The 19821-nt window shown below is 45.3% G+C and overlaps 2 protein-coding genes across 2 annotated transcripts in view; one reads left to right on the top strand and one right to left on the bottom strand.

Moving 5' to 3' along the window:
• LOC146856133 (uncharacterized) overlaps positions 1-14890 on the bottom strand; it is a 40507-nt gene extending 25617 nt beyond the window's left edge. The window contains exons 1-2 of the mRNA XM_085654176.1: positions 14438-14890; positions 171-258 (exon numbers count right to left, since the gene is read on the bottom strand). Coding sequence (XP_085510302.1) covers positions 171-240 — 70 coding nt within the window. The 5' untranslated portion in view covers positions 241-258; positions 14438-14890. The remainder of the gene's footprint in view (positions 1-170; positions 259-14437) is intronic.
• LOC146856132 (uncharacterized) overlaps positions 1-19821 on the top strand; it is a 376777-nt gene that overhangs the window by 94001 nt on the left and 262955 nt on the right. Inside the window, exon 11 of the mRNA XM_085651211.1 lies at positions 15236-15527. Within this exon, the coding sequence (XP_085507337.1) occupies positions 15236-15527 (292 nt within the window). The remainder of the gene's footprint in view (positions 1-15235; positions 15528-19821) is intronic.

Genomic DNA, 19821 nt, shown 5'->3' with positions numbered 1-19821 from the left:
GCTTTATCCACAGATAGAATGAATGTAACCATGCAAAGCACAGTCTAGTTCTTACATTATTATCAACAATAAGAGTTCAGACTCTATCTCCTCACAAGGTCACTCAATAAACATTTACTACAACGCATTAAATCAACAGCATCCACCAAAAAAAGATAAATGAGATGTACCTGTACCAGGAGCTGTTCCAACTCCTCCGTCTTCTGAGGCACCCAAATCCATCACAAGCCTCTCAGTCATGTACTGCCTTTAGCCCACCTGTTGGAGATTAAGAAGCACTTAATAAGTGGCATTCCACTCAACACACCATTTCTGCACACCTGTTGCTAAAAACAAAAATAATTAATTAACTATTACTCAATTCATGCACCACTTTAAGAAGACTTATTGGAAAAGAAAAATCCTGTAGTAATTGCTTCTCGATTTGGGATTAATTCACAATTTCAGAATACCCCCTAGAGGGACCAAGGCTTTAAGGTCCATATATATTAAACACTGGTTCCAAGATGTTGGTCACAATTCTTGACCACAGTGGCATTTTGCGAACCAATCTATATACTAATAGGTCGGTTTGCAAAACATGGAATCTTAGCGGGACGCAATTCTTCCTACCTCGTGAAGATGAATGAGGTAAGTTGGATTCACTTCCATTATAGGGATGGTGGCTTGCTGGGATCAGGGATAGCAGGACGATAGCAGGCGTGTTCAAGAAAGGAGCCAGAGGCCGGCAAGGTGAAGGGATGCCCAATATTCACCATTCACCGCTCCCCTCACTACAGTCACGCAGGGAGACAGCACCAGTCCTGGGGGTGCGTGTGAGGTTGTAGCGGCAAGGAGTTGCAGGAAGAGCAGTTGGAGCAGCTGGTGAGTGGTTGGCGAAAGGCCGCGAGGTGAGCATACAGAAGCCAGCGGTGTACTAAGCACGACGGCTGTGACCCCAGAGGTTAGGTGGCCAACCTAGTGGCTGAGGTGGCTTGCACCCAAGTTGGGCGGTCGCCAGCTGGTTTGCACATACACTTATGCCAATACTGAACACTCCACATCGCACCCTTCTTCTTTGTGTCCATCATCACACTAAAGTGCCTTTATTTGCTCGGCCTGCGCCTGCTCATACATTGGCCTCCACCAGCATCGTGTCCCCTATTGTCCAAGAATAACCAAGATTGTAGAGCATAGAGAGCTCTCAGAAGGTGGAAGGCTAGAAGCCCAGAGGCCGGGCGGAAGGTGGCTGTGACTCCAAACTGAGGCCAGCTACTAACAATGCTTAGGCACCTCATTTTTATAATCGTTGTGGCCCAAAATTAGCCAGGCCCCAAAGCAGATAAGGCACTCAAGATCTTCCCGAGCCTATTAGCATCGTAAACACCCTCACAAGCTCTTTCATACGTTTTTACAAGAGTGGAAAATGTCATACAGAGTTTTAACCAGCAATTTTAGTATGAGACACAAAAATGTAGCGTGCAAAGATGGTATAACAGCAAATGCCAGCAGGCGATAGACAGGGAGTGAAATAATCAAAGGCAGGAGGGGTGCAAAAAGGGTAGCTCAACAAGCAGTTTCTTCACCTAAAATCCAAGCATGGACCAAAAAAAATCCCATTTTCAATCAAGCATTTCTTTCTGCACAGAAAATATCTTTTATCACCTGCTCCAGTCCATCCTGTGAAAAGCTCCACCACACTCAAAGCGAGTTCCTCCTTCATATCTATTTTGTGCATAGTAAGCAGTCAGCATTCCGGACAGTAAATATGCAACACTTCTATTATTGAACTTTTGTCAAATTCGGCCGTATCTGCCCCCATCTCCCAGGAACCAACAAAAACTAACAATATTTCGCCAATTTTACCAGCGCATTTAATAAGGGCGACAGCACTAGTCCATCAAGCTCTTGCGCCTACCAGGTGTAGCCATTTACTGTGCCCAGCTACACGCTGTCAAACAAGTAACATGAGTTATAAGAACTACTAACACGAACCGCGAATCAACAAATAAGAAGCACTTTCAAGATTCTCAGCCAGGTTTACTCTAAACGGCTCAGATGAAAAACTACTAGAGGCATTCGATCAACAAGCACAACACATAATTAGGGAAGGAGCAAGGATTAACTAGGCAAAAACCCATTGAGGCCATCTTGCTATCAATTAACTCAACCCTGCTTGAGGCTACAAATGGCTTAGCCTGGCAGTCCCATAAACTAGAGCTCCAGGTTGACCCGATGCAAACACTAGCAAATGCAATACCTAGGATGGACACCAAAAAAAACAAGCATTGGCATAGCCAATAGGTCTCGCTTTTGGGACCTTATAAGTATTTAGATAGGCAGCACAATATCCTTTGTGCAACAACATTAACTGTTGCATGGTTAAACACTTATAAGGCACCAAAGGCGAAACCTATTGTCTATGCCAATCCTTTTTATTTATTTGTAATGGACAAGCAGTGCGATCAGGCTCCGGCTGCCACTTAGAGGTAGACAGAGAGAGGTGTGGAGAGAGAGAGAGAGAGGTGGAAAGAGAGAGAGAGAGGGGTGTGGAGAGAGAGAGAGGTGTGGAGAGAGAGAGAGAAAGAGGTGTGGAGAGAGAGGGAGGTGTGGAGAGAGAGAGAGGTGTGGAGAGAGAGAGAGAGGTGTGGAGAGAGAGAGAGAGGTGTGGAGAGAGAGCGAGAGGTGTGGAGAGAGAGCGAGAGGTGTGGAGAGAGAGAGGTGTGGAGAGAGAGAGAGGTGTGGAGAGAGAGAGGTGTGGAGAGAGAGAGGTGTGGAGAGAGAGAGGTGTGGAGAGAGAGAGGTGTGGAGAGAGGGGTGGAGAGAGAGGGGTGGAGAGAGAGGGGTGTAGAGAGAGAGTGGGGTGTGTAGAGCGAGAGTGGGGTGTGTAGAGAGAGAGGTGTGTAGAGAGAGAGAGAGAGAGAGGTGTGGAGAGAGAGAGGGGTGTGCAGAGAGAGAGAGAGAGGTGTGGAGAGAGAGAGGTGTGGAGAGAGGTGTAGAGAGAGAGAGAGGTGTAGAGAGAGAGGGGGGTGTAGAGAGAGAGAGGGGTGTAGAGAGAGAGAGGGGTGTAGAGAGAGGGGTGTAGAGAGGGGTGTAGAGAGAGGGGTGTAGAGAGAGGGGTGTAGAGAGAGGGGTGTAGAGAGAGAGGGGTGTGTAGAGAGAGGGTGTGGAGAGAGAGAGAGAGAGAGAGAGAGAGAGGTGTGTAGAGAGAGAGAGAGGTGTGTAGAGAGAGAGAGAGAGGTGTGTAGAGAGAGAGAGAGAGGTGTGTAGAGAGAGAGAGAGAGGTGTGTAGAGAGAGAGAGAGAGGTGTGTAGAGAGAGAGAGAGAGAGGTGTGTAGAGAGAGAGAGAGGTGTGTAGAGAGAGAGAGAGACAGGTGTGTAGAGAGAGAGAGACAGGTGTGTAGAGAGAGAGAGAGGTGTGTAGAGAGAGAGAGAGGTGTGTAGAGAGAGAGAGGTGTGTAGAGAGAGAGAGGTGTAGAGCAGGGCTCGACAAATCCACTCGACCGCTCGCATTTGCGAGGCAAATTTTATGAGGTCGAGCTATTTTTAGGTCCTACTCGCCCTTTATGGCGAGTAGGAAAACATACTAACTTTTGTCCTCCGTCTTTGAAAACGGAGCAAATGTGACAAGATAACAAGATTTAAAGGCCTTTTTATTGCTCACAAAGCAAATGAGCAATAAAGATGCCTTTAAATCTTGTTATCTTGTCACTTTTGCTCCGCTTTCAGAGACGGAGGTCAAGTAGGTTACTGTTAGGTCGAGGACATTTTTCAAGGTACTAGACCTGCAGGACCAGTACCATTTTTCGAGCCCTGTAGAGGTAGACATGGACTGCAGGAGAATTAATTTCCTTGGATGCTGGGAGGCATGGAAGGCATGGCAAAAGCATCCCACTATAAGTTGCAGAACTCAGTTTGCTATTGTCCCCAGTGACTCAGCCATCATGCGTATTCTTTTACTCCTTGAGGCAAGCCTACGTTTTAGCATCTGCGAAATTTTCATTTTGGCTTTTTCCTGAAAATATGAAAGTTTACCTGGCATAAGGGAACGCTTTTAAGTACTTACAAAGTAAAAAAACCTCTGAAAAAATAGCAGCCTGTTCTAGTGAGCACTAATCTAGGGCCACCTGAATGTACTTGTATGTGCGGACCGTTTATTGGATAAAATATGAAAACTCAGCTTCAGAGGAGGAGCCAAGATGGCGACCGGGACGGCAGCGTAGACTCCCGGCTCCGTGAACCTCCGCATCCCGCACGGATATCCTGCATGAGATCCTCAGCCTGCGCTATGCGCTCGTATTTGTGAATGGGAGTGGCAACCGACCGTGTGACTCCGAAGTTTCTGGCGGCGGTACCGCCGGAGAAATGTGCCTTTGAAATTTGCGGCCCGTGCAGCCCCGGAGCCAGGACCTCGAGTGGACGCCTTGGCCGGGTGGCAGTTCAACAACAGCGGCCTGTGGTGACTGGGTGGAGTCGGACCACCGGAGCGGTGCACACCTCGGCCTACCTTTCGCCGTGGTCGTTCCTACCGCTAAACGTAGCGGACCGCGTGCATGCCCGGGGTGGCAATTCTGAGATTCTCCGGCGATTGCCCCTGCCTTCGACGGTGAGCTGCCCGGACGCCGCCCGTAACTCGCCCTGATTCTCGCGGGCTGCTCCCGGATTTTCGCGGGCGCTGGTCCGTGGTGGGGACGACTGTTGCGCGTGACCATACAACGGATACATTTTTGCCTGCCCCCGGAACCCTGTTTCCAGCGACGTGGACCTTGAGGCGCTTGTCCCTGGGTCCCGGTCCCAATACGGGTCGGGCCTACCCGGCGGCCATCTTGTTATGATGAAGCCTACCATCCTGTCCACCGGGTCACAGCAGGATTGGGAGTGTGTGACTTTTGTGAGTGTGGCGGAGCGATCGCAGAGAGCTGTGCTGGGGTACGGCGACCTCCTCGAAGCTCTCGGTGCCCTTCATTCCACCTTGATTCATGGCATCGGGGTCTTGGGGAGTAAGCTCGATGGTGTGGCATCAGCGTCGGGACGGTTGCGGCTTGCCTGTCCTCAGGTACACAGGGACTTCCCACACTGCACACAGGAGGACAATGTCGCGGCCACCCCTGAGATTAGTGAACAGCTGGAAACTCCGGACAGTATGCTTCCGTGTGATCGGCTGGCTGTGGGTCTGATCTGTTCCGGAGGTATTGGACCTGAGTGGGAGGTGGTGGCCTCGTCCCGTGCACGGCCTCCGGCGACCCAGGGAAAATTCAAGCAACAGTTGTCTACTTTGGCTGATTCCGCCTTCCTGGACCTTGTGTGCAGTGCAGATCCTGGGGCAACACTGGGAAAGACGTCCCTCCATGATGCGGACTGTGTTGGTACTCAGAGACTTACACCCCACCTGTGTGCGTCGCTTCCCGGTCGTTTTTGGACACTCCTTTACCTTGTAACATTGGACATGGCGCTGGGTCGAGGGGTATGCATGGGCAGATTTGCAAAGAGTGGTCAAGGATAAGGCTGATCCTTCAGGGGTGGTCATCTAGTACACGGGCGGGCTCAGGGGTTGCGTGCTCTCATGGCATAGCTATTAGTATAATTGGTGCATAATGCTCCCCATCTTTCTTTGACATGGTCGATTCTGTGCTGCTTACTGTTTGCTTTGGGGGAAACTTACCGTGCGGGAGGGAGAAGCCGGGGGCATGTTTTGAAGGCCCTCCTCCAGTTTATTAATACTCTCTCTACCCCCCGTCTGGTGGGGTTCTTTTCTTACTCCCTTTTCTCTGTTCTTCTATATTTCGGGTCTAGTTCCAGGGCGACAGGCACACTGCTGGGGGGGGGGCCGTACTCATCTGCAGAGGTGCAGGGTGGGGGGTTGGGGAAGGGGATTCTTTAGTCTTTACCCTTTTTTTCCATGGCCTCCTTTTTCTTCTCTGATTCTTCTTTGTTTTTCTTTCAGGGATCAGCGTGGTACAACTCCTTTGTTGTGAATCACTGCTTTTTCATGTGTGCCACAATTTCCGGGGTGTTTTTCTGGGCTTTAGGGCATGGGACTGCAGGCGCAACTGGTCATGATACTTCTCTACATCCTGCACTTCCTGTCTTAGCGCCATTGACTCGATAGATTGCCGTTTATTGTTTACGTTTGTTATTCTGCCTGCCATTTTTCGCTGCTGGGAAATTGTTTGGCACCTGATCCTTTTGTCTTTCCCTATTATAAAATGAAAGCCTTCCTAATCCTGGTGTCCTACTTGCGCCGTTCACTGGCCGAGAATATATTAGCATGGAGATTCTGCTCCCCGAGGTTCTGCCTGTGTCAACATTGGATCTCTGTTGCTTTGATTGCTTAGCGGCCGGCCCCGGGGGGTTGTAGGCCCATACTTGTTATTGGTTGAAATGCTAATAAAGGTTTTTCACAAAAAAAAAAAAAAAAAAACTCAGCTTCAGACGAAACTCTTAACCAGCACATGCAACATCCACACAGAATAGTAAGGAGCTGTGAACTATGACACGCCACGCCGAGGAGGCCCAGGGTGAAGATGCAACCTTTCTGCGGCCTTCTGGGCCTGTGCGCTGTTATTTTCCAAGACCACTGGTGAACTTTGTGGAGTAAGACGATCCATTTCATAGCACCAGTCCTAGATAACACCAATATTAGTGTGTGCAGGTTCTTCTCGGGACCGTAAGTCCAAGGTAATATTTACATTGGGTGTTCCATTAAACAAAGACAGCTGTACCCTTCCTCACACGTGGTTAAATATTAGAAAATGCCATACCAGCACCATAAGTGAAGGTGCCCTTTGTAGTCTTCTCTGTACCCTCCCTCGTGAGGCTGACGTCAGCTAGGCACTCTTCAGAGGGAGGCAACTTCACATGCCAGTGCAAAGACACCACACGCTGGGAAGCTCACACCCTGGGGAGTGGAGGAGGGAGGCTATAAACAAAAGGCATTAGACGTCCAGCGTGATAATCACATCACCACCAAGTTGGACCCTGGGCACAGTCCAGCCAAATTTTTAAAGCCAGAATTAACTTAACCATTCCCAGAGACACCCAGCTTCCAAGGCTGAAACTAGACGGAGGACAGGACAGAGGAAGACATAGGCTTAAAGTAATAAAACTTACTGGTAAGACTAAAACACTCATTCAGCTGAAAACGCTTGACTTTGACTTTGACGACTGTTAACCAGTGCCAACGTCTGTGAGCCATGGCTTGCCTCTACTACCCCTTGCACTATGCACTGTCCTCTCAACCCCCTCTCTCAGGAGTCATGAAGGCAGCAGCGAAAACATAAATAACCTGGATCTCAGTGCCTGAATACTCTCTGTAGCTTCCACTTACTGCAGTTTCTTCAACTCTCAGAAGCACAAGCAGGAAGTGGGATAAGAGAGGCGGTGGCAAATGGTGATCACTTTCGCGGCCGTTTTGATGTTCTCAGTGGCCGCGCGGCTCACTGAGAACATCAAAGTCGCCGCGAAAGTGATCAGCAGGCAGACAAATGGTGCGCGCGCGCGCCTGGCGCACATGCACTGTAGTTGGCGGCCTGTTTGCACTTCCAAATCTCGCTTTCTATAGCTCTCGCCAGAGCAGCGCTAAAGCGCTGGCTCAGGCGAGACCTAAAAACGAACCTGGAAAAAAAGTTTTGTGCATACCTTTAGTCAGATGGGTCCATGACGAGTACTTGCACCCCCATAGTAGATAAGCTTTGTACACTCCCAGGATTACTTACAATTCTTGTAGACAACCTCAAAATCAATAATCTTACTAAGGGAGAGACCGTAGTAGTAAACCAAGCACCGGACTATTCATAGTAGAGAATGGTAAAAACCCAGAAGGCCCTATATCTCAAATGGATCATGTTGGCCATAGCAACGCTTTCACTTTGCAGTATGACACAACGAACAGCAACATGAATAAACCAGCAAAGAGCCCCCAATTATTTTTTCTTCCTCAGAGGTAGCCGAATTGACCACCATCCCTTTAACTAGGAGGCAGAAGAAAAGTTTCAAGAAAAATATTAAAAAGCCGGTAATTCTAACAGGCCTTGTGCCCACCTTCAAATCTGTGCCCAGTAATTACATCAAATTTAGCCCCTTGATCAAATTCGCCTCTCAAACGGTTTCCAATTTTCTGACAGACTCAAACAACCCCATAATCTCAGCTCAATGCCCTACTTCTCAGGTGCACCCGGATCCACATCTGGTCACCCACCCGTAAATCTTGTACTTAGAACTCATAAAAACATTCTGACAAACCAAAAATCAGTTTCAAACGATGTTAAGGCTGAAAATTCATTTTCTGTCCAGCCAGTAATTACTACCTCCCAGGTGGGAGAACCACCCCAATTATCTTAAATTCAATCAGACAAGAACATGGGTTGGCTCACAGGGGTTTTGACTTACAGGTCACCCGACAACAAACATTCATATCAGTCCCTCCCGACTAGTGCAAACAGGGCAGTGAACGATTCTGCAGACACAAACCACTCCTATAGCTCTCAATAAATATCAGATATGGAAGCGAGTAGAGAACCCGCAAAGGGCCATAATCTAAATTACTCTTGCAGCTTCTCTCAGACCAATCCTTCAAGTGCAGGTAACTTAGAATCAGAGCACTCTACAAAGGTGGAACTTAACCTGACGTGGGATGATCCACAAACCTCATTGAAACTAACTTTTTCCCCAACATACACATCAAGAGGACAGAATGACACCTTGAACTAAGCATCCTTCGTTTTCTGCAACACATTCCGCCCCATACCAAACCAATTACATTCTTAGAATTCAGTTTAACAGACTCCCTTTATCTTCAGAGTCTACAATTGTCACTTGGAGAACCCCGTTAATTGCAACCAAAGTTCTTAGTGAAAATCATACTTTTGCACAATGGGACACAGAAATTTAATCCATGGAACCAGAAAAATACCACCCCATCTTGAATGGTAATTGCCGTTCATCTAAATGTAAACCGATTTCAAGCATTTTAAGCGGTGCTAATGGCACCTGAAACAGCTGAGCAATCTTAGGATCCAAGAGAGCCTGAATAAGAGACTGCAAGTAAAATGCACAGTCCAAATCTACTCAAACACAAAGATAGACACGGACTGGGGTTGGATTGCAGCGTCGCTAACAGCCAAGCCAAACAACTGTTCCTAGTACTTCCATTAAAAGCTTGCATGCCGGGACTGCTCTGCGCAAGTCATACCTCACCATGATTTCCTGGAATTTAGCAGGCTTAAGGCAGATGCTAACTAAGGATGAGGTACGGAAATTTATCAAGGGGGCTGATCTCCACTTACAGTAAACATGGGCGTTGTTGTCACTAGTCCCGATTGCAGATTTTTACACTCCATAAACTGGCTTCTAAAACGAATCAGTTCGGACGTCCATCAGGTGGCCTCGCAATCTACATAGCCACAACTGCTAATCTCGACATCATCATACTGGACATGGATTGCCATCAATTCTGGCAGCCACAATTAAGGGGTGCAAACTTTACAAGAGGGTTAAACCAATTAGGTATAAATTCATGTCTACTTAAACACTCACAGAAGCAGTAGTAACGCCACAATTTAATCCTTCTGTTGTGCAGCCGTACCGACTAAATCTGCAGATTCCATACCCATGGGATTGTAATAACAGGAGATTTTATTAGACATATTTTAGATGGTATAGTGAAATCGTACCATAGGCCCTACTCAACGGGGCACATACAAACCTGGTTTAAAATCTACAAACGTACTTCCTTGCGTTCCAACCAAACCAGTAATAAAATTGCCAGTACACCAATACACTCATTTAGAGGAATTACTATGCCATATTACACCTTTGTAAGTGTGTTGCTACCAACCAAATGCAAATCCTTCATCTTAACGGGACGCACAGAAAGAGATCACTGTCCAGCTTTAATACAGTTTGACATGGAGCTCCCCACATGCAACCAACTTAATACATTAGGCGTGTCTACAGGAGTGGATCAAACCACACTGGTAAGACAACTAAAGTGGGGAAAGACAACTATGGATCTATTCAACATCTGGAAGAAGCAACTGACAATAACGCTCGTCAATTCTGGGAAACTGCAACACGAATGGGATTTAATCACGGACTTGGCGTTTTGCAACTTGGAGTGCCAAAGTAACCATCGCCCATCAATCACTAAGAAACCTGGATCTAAGAGCACCATGATAGATGACTGAATTAACCTTAAGCAAATCTGCCCTGAATGCTGAAGCCAGAAGATATAGTAAGGATAAAACAATCGGAGTGCTTTTCAGCAGCTGAGTACTTAAAGGAAAGCCAATTGCACTCTGCTGAGGAAGTCAATGGCAAAATATGCGTTATCGGAATGGATACATTTATATTCCCTCCTGCCTCGCAATAATCAAGATACGTTTTGGCTTTACATCAATACACTAAACAGTAAATCTACTGTCAGAGGGAATGGTGTAGCAACAATTAAATGGGTAGACCATGTATAGAAGCTATATACAGATATTGATTCTTCGGTCCACCACAGCAGTGCCTTCATGTGGCAGGAACTAGAACCAGTGACTGAAGAAGAGAAACAAGCATTTGCAATGCAATAGGTCTCGCATTTACGCGAGTTTGAGCTATTGGCATTGTAAATGACAATGCCTTTTTTAATGTTTTGGTTTTTAAAACAAATAAAACGCATTATCCTTTACAATGTCAATAGCTTAAACACGCGTAAATGCGAGACCTATTGCATTGCAAATGCTTGTTTCCAGATGTTTCTGGGAAAGTTAGTTTTGTATGTTTCTAGTGGCTACTGTTTGATTAGATTGTATAAAAAAGTGAAGGAAGGAAAGCATAATCATTGCCTCCGAATCCTTAACAGAACTGAAATGCCCAGTTACTCACCATCCTCTGTTCTTGGCTGCTGGAGATCGCGCGGAGACTCCAGCCACCCTGCATTACGCACCACGCATTACAGACTACACAAAACGAACGGGCGCGCGGTCACGAGCACAGCCACGAGGCGGTAACGCTGCAATAACGAGCCGCGAGTCTCGTGCTCTTGAAAGTGATTAAATTTAACAGAAAAGCGGACTTTGCTCCCGAGTAGGGCGGCCCGCTGATTGTGGATTCTGGAGGACAGAGCAAGGCCCTTGGGGACCAACGGCATGAATACTGTGTTTTTTCCTGCTTCGCCTGGCCCCTGTCTGGACGCTTGGCAGTAAAATGAGACGGGAGAGCAGTTTGAGAGCAGTCTGCTAGCTGGCTCAGCTGGGCCCAAGACTGTGCAGTTACAAGTTGATGTCCTTGGAATCACCGGCACAGTATTGGCATAGCTGGGGCACATTAGTGGAGCTGTAGCAGCAGGTATACGGCAGTGGAGCAGTGGTGGGGAGAGCGCACGGCCATTGGAACAGATGTAAGTAGAACCAAATTACCTTGAGTTAAAAAGTTTAGGCAAGTGTACATGTAAGAGGAAGCACAATCGCCTCAGACCCCAAGCGGAGCCGTTGGAGTTAGCTATAAAGAGTTGCAAGAGCGAACATGTGAAGCGCATTCACAGACAGCAATCTGTGAAGCGCGTTCACAGACAGCAATCAACAATCTGCGCGTGCCCCAGTCTGTCTCCCTTGAGAGGCATCTCGGCGACAATAGGTCTCGAGAGCGAGACCTAAAAAGGTACTTTGGTATTCAATCAGGATTCTGTTTACAAAGTCATCAAGTCCATGAGAACCAATGGGGCACCCAAGTCCCAACAGCCTACCGAGTACACTTTTCAAGTTAGAAATCGACTTCTGCGATGACTTGCTCAACCCCTTGTATGCGGACTACTTTCAATCGGCAAAGGTTCCACAGTCCTGGAAGGGATCCATCCTCCATCCAGTCCACAATAAGGGGAGGAATGCCATCTCAGGGAAGAATTGCTTAATTGTACTACTGGATGTAGAGGCTAAAACCTAAGCAAACATCTTACTACAAGACCTTGATGCATGGGTGGCTGAAGCAATTATTATACTGTTTTATCAAACTAGATTTACACTACATTCCTCCACCATTGACAATATTGTTGCCTTGCCATATTTGGCCTACATCGCTTCCCTTGTGTCTCGGCCACATCTATTTGTGGGTTTTGTGGACTATTCCACAGCTTTCAACTGTGCTGACCACAATACACTCTGGGAAAAGTTAGCAGAATGGGGCATATCTGCAATCATCCCACTGTTCAGACACATGGGCCCATGTTAAGACTGGCACAGATAAATCAGCCACCAAACAAATTTCGACTACACTGTGCCTAAAGCAAGGGTGTGTTCTAGCCCCTATGTTGTTTAACCCTTACACCGCAGACACAGGCTACTCAATGGCTACGGCAAACACAATTCCACCAAAGATCGGCCCAGTTAGGCTTTCAATTATCCAATACATTGATGATTTGCCCATTCTGGATCACACAAAGTTGGCCTGCAGCATTCCCTTAATGAGCTTCATACCTACAATACTGCAAACAAGTTAGTGTCTAATTCGGATAAAACAAAAGTGATGACTTTTGGCAGCTATAACAAGATGAGAAATCTAAGATAGGGGCTGGGCAATCAATCAATTTCCCAAACATCCAAGTATAATTATCTTGCCTCTGGTTTATGGATACAGGCAAACCAGGTGTAAATCTTAAACGCATCAGGCCGAGCAGTCACATTTGCCACATGTACAATATACCATCAGCTGTATTCTCCTTAAGCCAAGACCATCTTGTGAGTCACGTAGGCAAAGTTGTTACCAAACCTCTCTTATGGACAACATGCTTATCCAGGGGTATTCTCTCCAATACTGGATAAGTCTCAGTGCAATGCCTTTAGGAGGTTGTTCCACCTTCCAAAATGCACTGACCGCCCGCTACCTCGACTGGAATTTGGCCTGAAGGGGCAAGATCTTAAATATAAGGCCACCTTCCTTAAGCACCACTACGTCATACAACAAGCCAAACCATATACCTTACAACGGCACTTCAAGTGATTTCTACCACTTTCAACCAACCCATGGTCGTTATATTTTAGAAAGGCTTCTGGATCTAGACGTTATTGCAGCTACGCCCATGGCCCCAACTGTTCCTTGCCCAAGTATAAAGGCAATCATAAGGAAACCGGTTGCACACATTCCGAGGAAGTTTGACTTAGCAACTGTACATACCATCACATATGCATCCCCAATTATAAAATCATATGGAGAAAGGAGATCGCAACCGTGTTTAAAGTCAGCACTAAGCAAGGAGACCAGGCACACTTAGAGCACGGCTCATGGTCCTTTCAATCAACGAGTTTCGACCTGAGTGGATAGGAACATCCAGCAGCAGACATTGTACATTCGGCTAGTTTAGAAGAGAGTCCATGACTCATCTGCTATACTGTTGCCCGGAGTTTTTAACTGCAAGCCACACCTTATTAAAACCAATGTTTAGGCTGAATGGGGTCTCCAGCAGCAACGATGCGCAGGAATTTTGCATGACTACCATTGTCCCCATGTACTTGGCACGTTTTGAGTAATTTGCTAACATCGTTTTTACCGCAATCAGGCAGAAAAGGACTTGAATACCCGGACTACTGTCATTGCTGCAGGACTGGTATTTTGAACTACATTCATTAATTTTACTTATTTTGCTACAGAGACGTATTCTATTCTGGGCTTGCTGCTCATGTGCTCTTATCTGATTTTATCTTTTTACTGTGATTAATTAATTGTATCAATTTTAATTTATGGACAAAAATAAATGTATTCATTCATTCAGATTCACCACGTCTGTATTTGCTTTTAAATAAAGCAATGATTTTTTTTTAAACACATCCCGTTTTCCTTAAAAACACAAACGGGGTGCGTTTAGAAAAAAATGAGGATACCCTATATTGCAAATGGAAAATCCAAGTTTCTAATAGTTTCATTCGAAAATTCTAGTGTTTATAATTGTATGCATTTTTTTGTAATTCAGTATTCACAGCTCTCGAACTTATTAATGATTCAATTGTTATCAAAAGCTCACTTTTGTTCTAATATACTTAATTCACACATTGTTAAGAGAAACGGCTAATGTTCCTGCACATGAACTAACTTGATCGCTCACCCTCTGCTGCAATACAAGATGTTCAGGACTAGCTTTCTTTCTCTTAATGACAAGAAAGAAGTTGTCACAACCCTGCTAACATCAACGTGGATATCTCATTTGGAGCCTCTTACAGAAATACAGCAAATGGGACACGAAGCCACAGAATGTTAAACATGTAACCTATCAGGTATTGTATCAAATTACAAGAGTAGATAAACTAGCCTACAAATCTAAAACTAAGCACACACCTGCATATATACACTTCGTATGCAAATTAAATTTCTTGTGCCCTTGAAATCAATCAACATCGTGGTCTCTGGTGAGAGCATTAACAAACAGCCCCCTACAAAGGAGCTAACATGCACCATCAGATTAAGCAATCGCCCAATAGTTACTCACCGGATATAAATATTTTGGGGGGGAAAGAACAGTTGCTAACTGAGTTTATTTCAATTGAGAAAGTGGAGTTCTCAACGTCGCTTTCCAGTTCCACATAAACAAACCGTGGACATATGCACCTGGGTGGAAATGACCAAACTTTTCGTAGTACCGTCAGATTCAAAGCAAAAGGCTTCCGCAAGCGAGCATGCCGAGGCGGGCAAGCAGGCGACGGAGCATGAGCAAAGAGTACACGCTAATCTGCAAACCATGCTCAGAAAGCACAGACTAACACATTCAAAAACAGAGGAAACAAAAGAGCGAGGGACAGGATGTAGCCTTACGGCTAGAGCTGCCGAGCTGGGGAACCGGGTTCGAGCCTCGGCGTCGGCTCAGCTTCCTGTGATTCTGGGTAAATCACTAAATCTCCCCACTCCTATCAAAATATTAATGTGTTCTTTTGTAACTGGTGCTCATATAGACCGCTCCAATACCTTCGGGTCGATTTCGCGCTATATAAATCTGCAAAAAAAAAAAAAACAATACAGAACCGACTGACAGAGCTCTCTCCCAGAACAGACGCAAAGTGTCAGTAAAAAGTTATCAACAGTGCTCTGCGTATGGACACTATTCAACGGAGCATGCTCAGAGAGGTAATGCAGATCAAGGGAAACAGCAGTAAAAATACCATATTCCCATAACAGGCATTGACTCCACGTCCCTCGTTTACGACCCACTCATTAACATTCCCCACATAAATTCAATGCTGAACACATAGATTTGTCCACTCTGAATTTAATGTGATCGGCGTCTAAACAGCCCTTCTCTCTACCACGCATCTTCGAGTGAGCTGTCTCCTCTTTGCTGCGCATGCGTGGACAGGGAGGATCCCGGCGAGGGCACTGCATCTTGCACCTGTGATTGGAATGACATCTGTTTCGCATCGTGCGCATGCCCAGTCCCCATTGTAGCATGCTTCAACCACTTCCTGTCGCTGCTGGTAGATAGTTTCGAGGTGTTTTGTTCCTGGTTTCATGAACTGTTCGAACCGCATAAGAAACAGCTGGAAAGTGCCACCAGTAGGAAAATGTTCCAACAGGACTCGGATAAGGTTGGTGATGGCGTGTGCATGGAACGCTTGCTTTGAAAATTGGTAGATTGCCCATGGTGTCTTAGGACATCGAAGCCCATTTTTACGAGTTACCCACACATTTTAACAGCAGACTGATGATTCTTCAATATGAGCTAATCACCCCAGCCTTTACTTTATCTTTAGTGAGGCTTTAATATAGTGCCCCTGCGCCTCTTCAACTACCTCTGTGCACTAATACTAATGCTAAAGAGACATGTCTGTACCCCACACTTAACTTCTCCACTATAAACCTCAGGGGTATAGAAGTGCTAATCACGACCCGAGCCTCACTTCACCTTTTGCCCTGGACCTCCTATGGGCACCCTGATGTTTCATCATTTTATTTTTCGGAAAACAAACCAAAGAGGAAGTCGACTGTAGCATCCACCCAGTGTCTGATTGGGTCATAAATAGGTTTGGGCACTCGTTGCAGAATCGCTAATTTTTTGTAGTGTTATATAGTGTGAACTGGGCCTCTAGCAGTAAAACTAAGAGAACAACGGATACTAATTCATACCACCCCCCCCCCCCCCCCCCCCCCACCCTCCAAGAGGGAGAGGGACACAACTTGAAGGAGCTCCCTCGCAGGCCTTAACCAGCCCCAACCACCCTAACTTTTCAGGCTTCCTCCCTACCCTGGTTCTCTGCATTGCGAGTGCCTAATGGCTTCCCATCAGCAGCTCCTTGAGGCCTCTGTCGCACCTGGAAGAAGACGGGGGCAGGGACACCTCATGCTGTGATAGAAGGAGCAGCCCATTGTCATTCTGCCTCTGACAATGAGCCAGCCTGAGGTGGGTCAAGCTTAGTATATATACGCAAAGGCTGTAATAACTGCCTTTTACACTGTGTACTTGCAGTAGAGACCGTGATGGCCCTGGCTGATAGGACTGCTTAGTCCACCCCAACTGACCTCGGCAACAGGCCCATCGGTCCATGTACAATTTCCCGCCTTGCCAATCCGAACTTGCATGCACCCCAGCTCTGGTCACTCAAATGACAACGCCACACACGGAGATCTGTAATAGACATTTTTATTCTTCATCATGGAACCATTAACTGAACGCACAGCATCATAGACTTTATTGACCAGACACATCTCAAAAATCCTTCCAACTGATTACATAACTTTGTGAGGAGTCCATGTAGAACCACAAGGGTCCTACTGCACCTAATCACACAACATTACATCTCCCCTTTTGTTAAATAAAAAATAACGACAACGTATACCAGGCGGGCAACTAGAGCCAAATTTCGGGGGGGGGGGGGGGGGGGGGTGGCGGGGGCTGAAAAAGATTTCGGGGGGGGGGGGGGGGGGGGCTAAGTCTTCCAGCCATAGGCAGAGTGGCTGTAAGAAGGGGTGAAAACACAACAAAAGCCTCATTAACGAGTAAATGGTCTTTTAAAGACCTGTGAAGTACTCGGGTGCGGCTGCAATTAGACGGACGCCAGCCCGCGAGGCTGTCTCAGCCGGGCTGACACACATGACGGGGGGGTGGGGCTGAAGCCCGGTGAGCCCAATGGGTGTTGGGCGCCTGACGTATACCCACTAGAGTTCCTCAATGAGTCGTCAAGGTGCTTGCATCAATCTTACGGATGGAGTTGTACGAGGTGAAGGGGTTGCACTGGCATTGTAGATGTAGACTCAGATGCTTGACTTGGGCACGCAGGTGGACTTGTCTCACTTGTAACGTCTGAAGCCGACAAACATTGAGGTAGATGCTTGAAATGTGGCAAGTCTCTCGTAATGGATTTTCCGGGATGTTTAGCGGTCACTATATGTCCTTTACTTGTCATGGCTCTCAATGGTCCAGCATCAGATGGAGTGTCAGTCTTGGGTTTCTATTTTTTTTCCTTTTTTTAACTAAGACTTAGTCTCCTTCCTCAAAAAACGTATCCTGAGCACATCAGCACTTATCTGCATAGACCTTCATCTTATTTTTGCGACAAGTGTCCATGACACGAATCTGATAGCGCAGACTGGGCCCTAAAATTTAAACTTAACCATAAAATGAATACAATTTGGTTTAATTACTAATTTACCATCACTTTCAGGGTCACGTCCTGTTTCCGCGCTGGGTTCTTCATTCTTCCTGTGATGGATCTTTGAATATTGTAGTAAGAGGCAACAGTTTAAGTTCAGTGAATGATGAGAGTTTGGATAGTTTTCAAAACCTTTATTCTCGTTAAGAGATTAGTACCGTTCATTTTGCCGATTTATTTCAGTTAGTACATAAATGAAGTAAGTTTACAGAAATCTCATCTAAAAGAATGATTAGCATTAATCATCAAACTATTCCATCAAGTGTGTTCCATAAAGGAATAATTCCCTATTCTAAAGGTCAGAGTTTTAGATTTGTAGAACCTATGAACAGTTCAGATTCTAATGAAAAGAGTAAGATCAGAAGAGCATAAAGTTTCAATGCCAAATTAAAGCAGCAGAACTTCCCATAAAGAGTAGTGTGAATATAAAAAGTTCTTGACATGTGCGCATAAAATGTTGTTCATAAAGTAATACATTTGTTAAACTGGAACTTTCTGCAGTTATGACAAACATCTCTAAGCTTGTCACTTTAAGGCCAATCTTGTAGGTCACGCTGTGCACATTAAAACACTATTAGGTTTGCTTCTAGTTATAGAAAACTTGCTTCTTAGGCTTTTATGTGGCCTATACAGATAACTATGACTGCCTATTGCAAATCTGCACATTTCAAATGTGTGTCATTTTAAAATTCACTTTTACATTTATCATTGCACATCCATCTACTAAGTTAACTACATTTTCATATTAATTGACTCTATCAATCCCCTATCTGATGGCTATCTTAACCATCACACTATCATGATTTCACATAATCTGCTCATGGGGCACTTTCATCATCTGTTGAATCCCGTCTCTTTCTTTTTAGACTTTGAAATTTCAATGACTGCATATTGTTATTCATGATGTAATATTAGATTAAGTCTTTTTCAAACCTTTTATTAATTTATTTATAATTTTCTTGTGTATGTAATAGCTACAGCCCTTGAGTAAAACAAACAAGCATAACAAACAAAGCCCTGTTATTGGTGCTGGAATAATTATAGCCATCAAAATACCTCCTCCTGCTGTTGCAATCCAATTTCCAATTGTGTGAATTCCTTCCCCAAAATTTCCTAAGATGCCAGGTGTTTCCAACTCTTCTAATTCAGGTTTTAAGTCTGAAATGTTCTTTGCAAATTCCTCAATTTTCGTACTCTCATCAGGTATGTATGAACAACAATGGGTTAATTTAAGCATCTTGCAGACTCCTCCTTTTTCTGCAAGTTAAGGGGCATATGTATTAAAACATCGTTTTGCGAGTCCTTAATAGCGATTTTTTGCTAATCGCTATTAAGGACTCGCAAAATGCAATGTATGTAGGAATCACAATAATAATTGTGATTCCTACATATTCCTTAATTGTGACTCACAAATTGCGAATTGCAATTAAGGAATACATTCCCATCCATTCCTATGGGCCTAGAGGCCCATAGGAATGAATGGGAAGACATTCGCAATTTGTGAGTACCCATTAAGCAATTTGCGATTCCTTAAATGCATTCGCAAAATAGGGAATCGCAAATTTTGCGATTCCCTATTTTGCGAGGGCCTTTTGGGATGATACATCCCAAAAGGCTTTTCCCTGCTCGCAAACGGGCCGATTCTGAGAATCGCCCCATTTGCGAACGTGAAATGGGCTTGATACATATGCCTCAGAATGTCTAATGCTAATTGGTCCTGCAAAACCATTGAACATATGGCAATAAGCTCAGTGTTTACTACTAGCAAAGCTCCAGAAGTACTAGTTGGCAGCTTGTCGACAACAGTTGACAGTTTTCTAATCTTTTCGTCATTTTGTATGACTCCTACAGGTGGAATGTTTGCTCCAAATATATCTCCACTAATTGAGCTCTATCCCTTCCCTACACTACAAAAGCGTATGTTCTCCCAGCTCCCAGCAGTCCTGTATGAGGCACTTTTTTTTTAGGCCAGATGAGTATTTTGTTGAACAAATCTATGGAAAATGTTTTAAAACATATTTTGTACCTCACAACTTCGTGCCAAGGAAGGCAGCGGAGACTGGCCTAAATAGCTTACTTATTGGACTCATAGTTTATCAAATATTGTTTTCCTTTGTGTCGATCTTTGCTAGTTAAGCTTAAGACAATCATTGGGCTGATAGACATTATATAGAAACCATACTTTTCTTTTCTGTCCAAAAATTATAAAAGCACTGTTGATCAGCTCTGCTTG

The sequence above is a fragment of the Triturus cristatus genome, chromosome 4_1, assembly GCF_964204655.1.
Source record: "Triturus cristatus chromosome 4_1, aTriCri1.1, whole genome shotgun sequence".
Taxonomy (NCBI): domain Eukaryota; kingdom Metazoa; phylum Chordata; class Amphibia; order Caudata; family Salamandridae; genus Triturus; species Triturus cristatus.
Note: the sequence above shows the minus strand (reverse complement) of the source record. Positions and strands in the feature narration are given on the sequence as shown.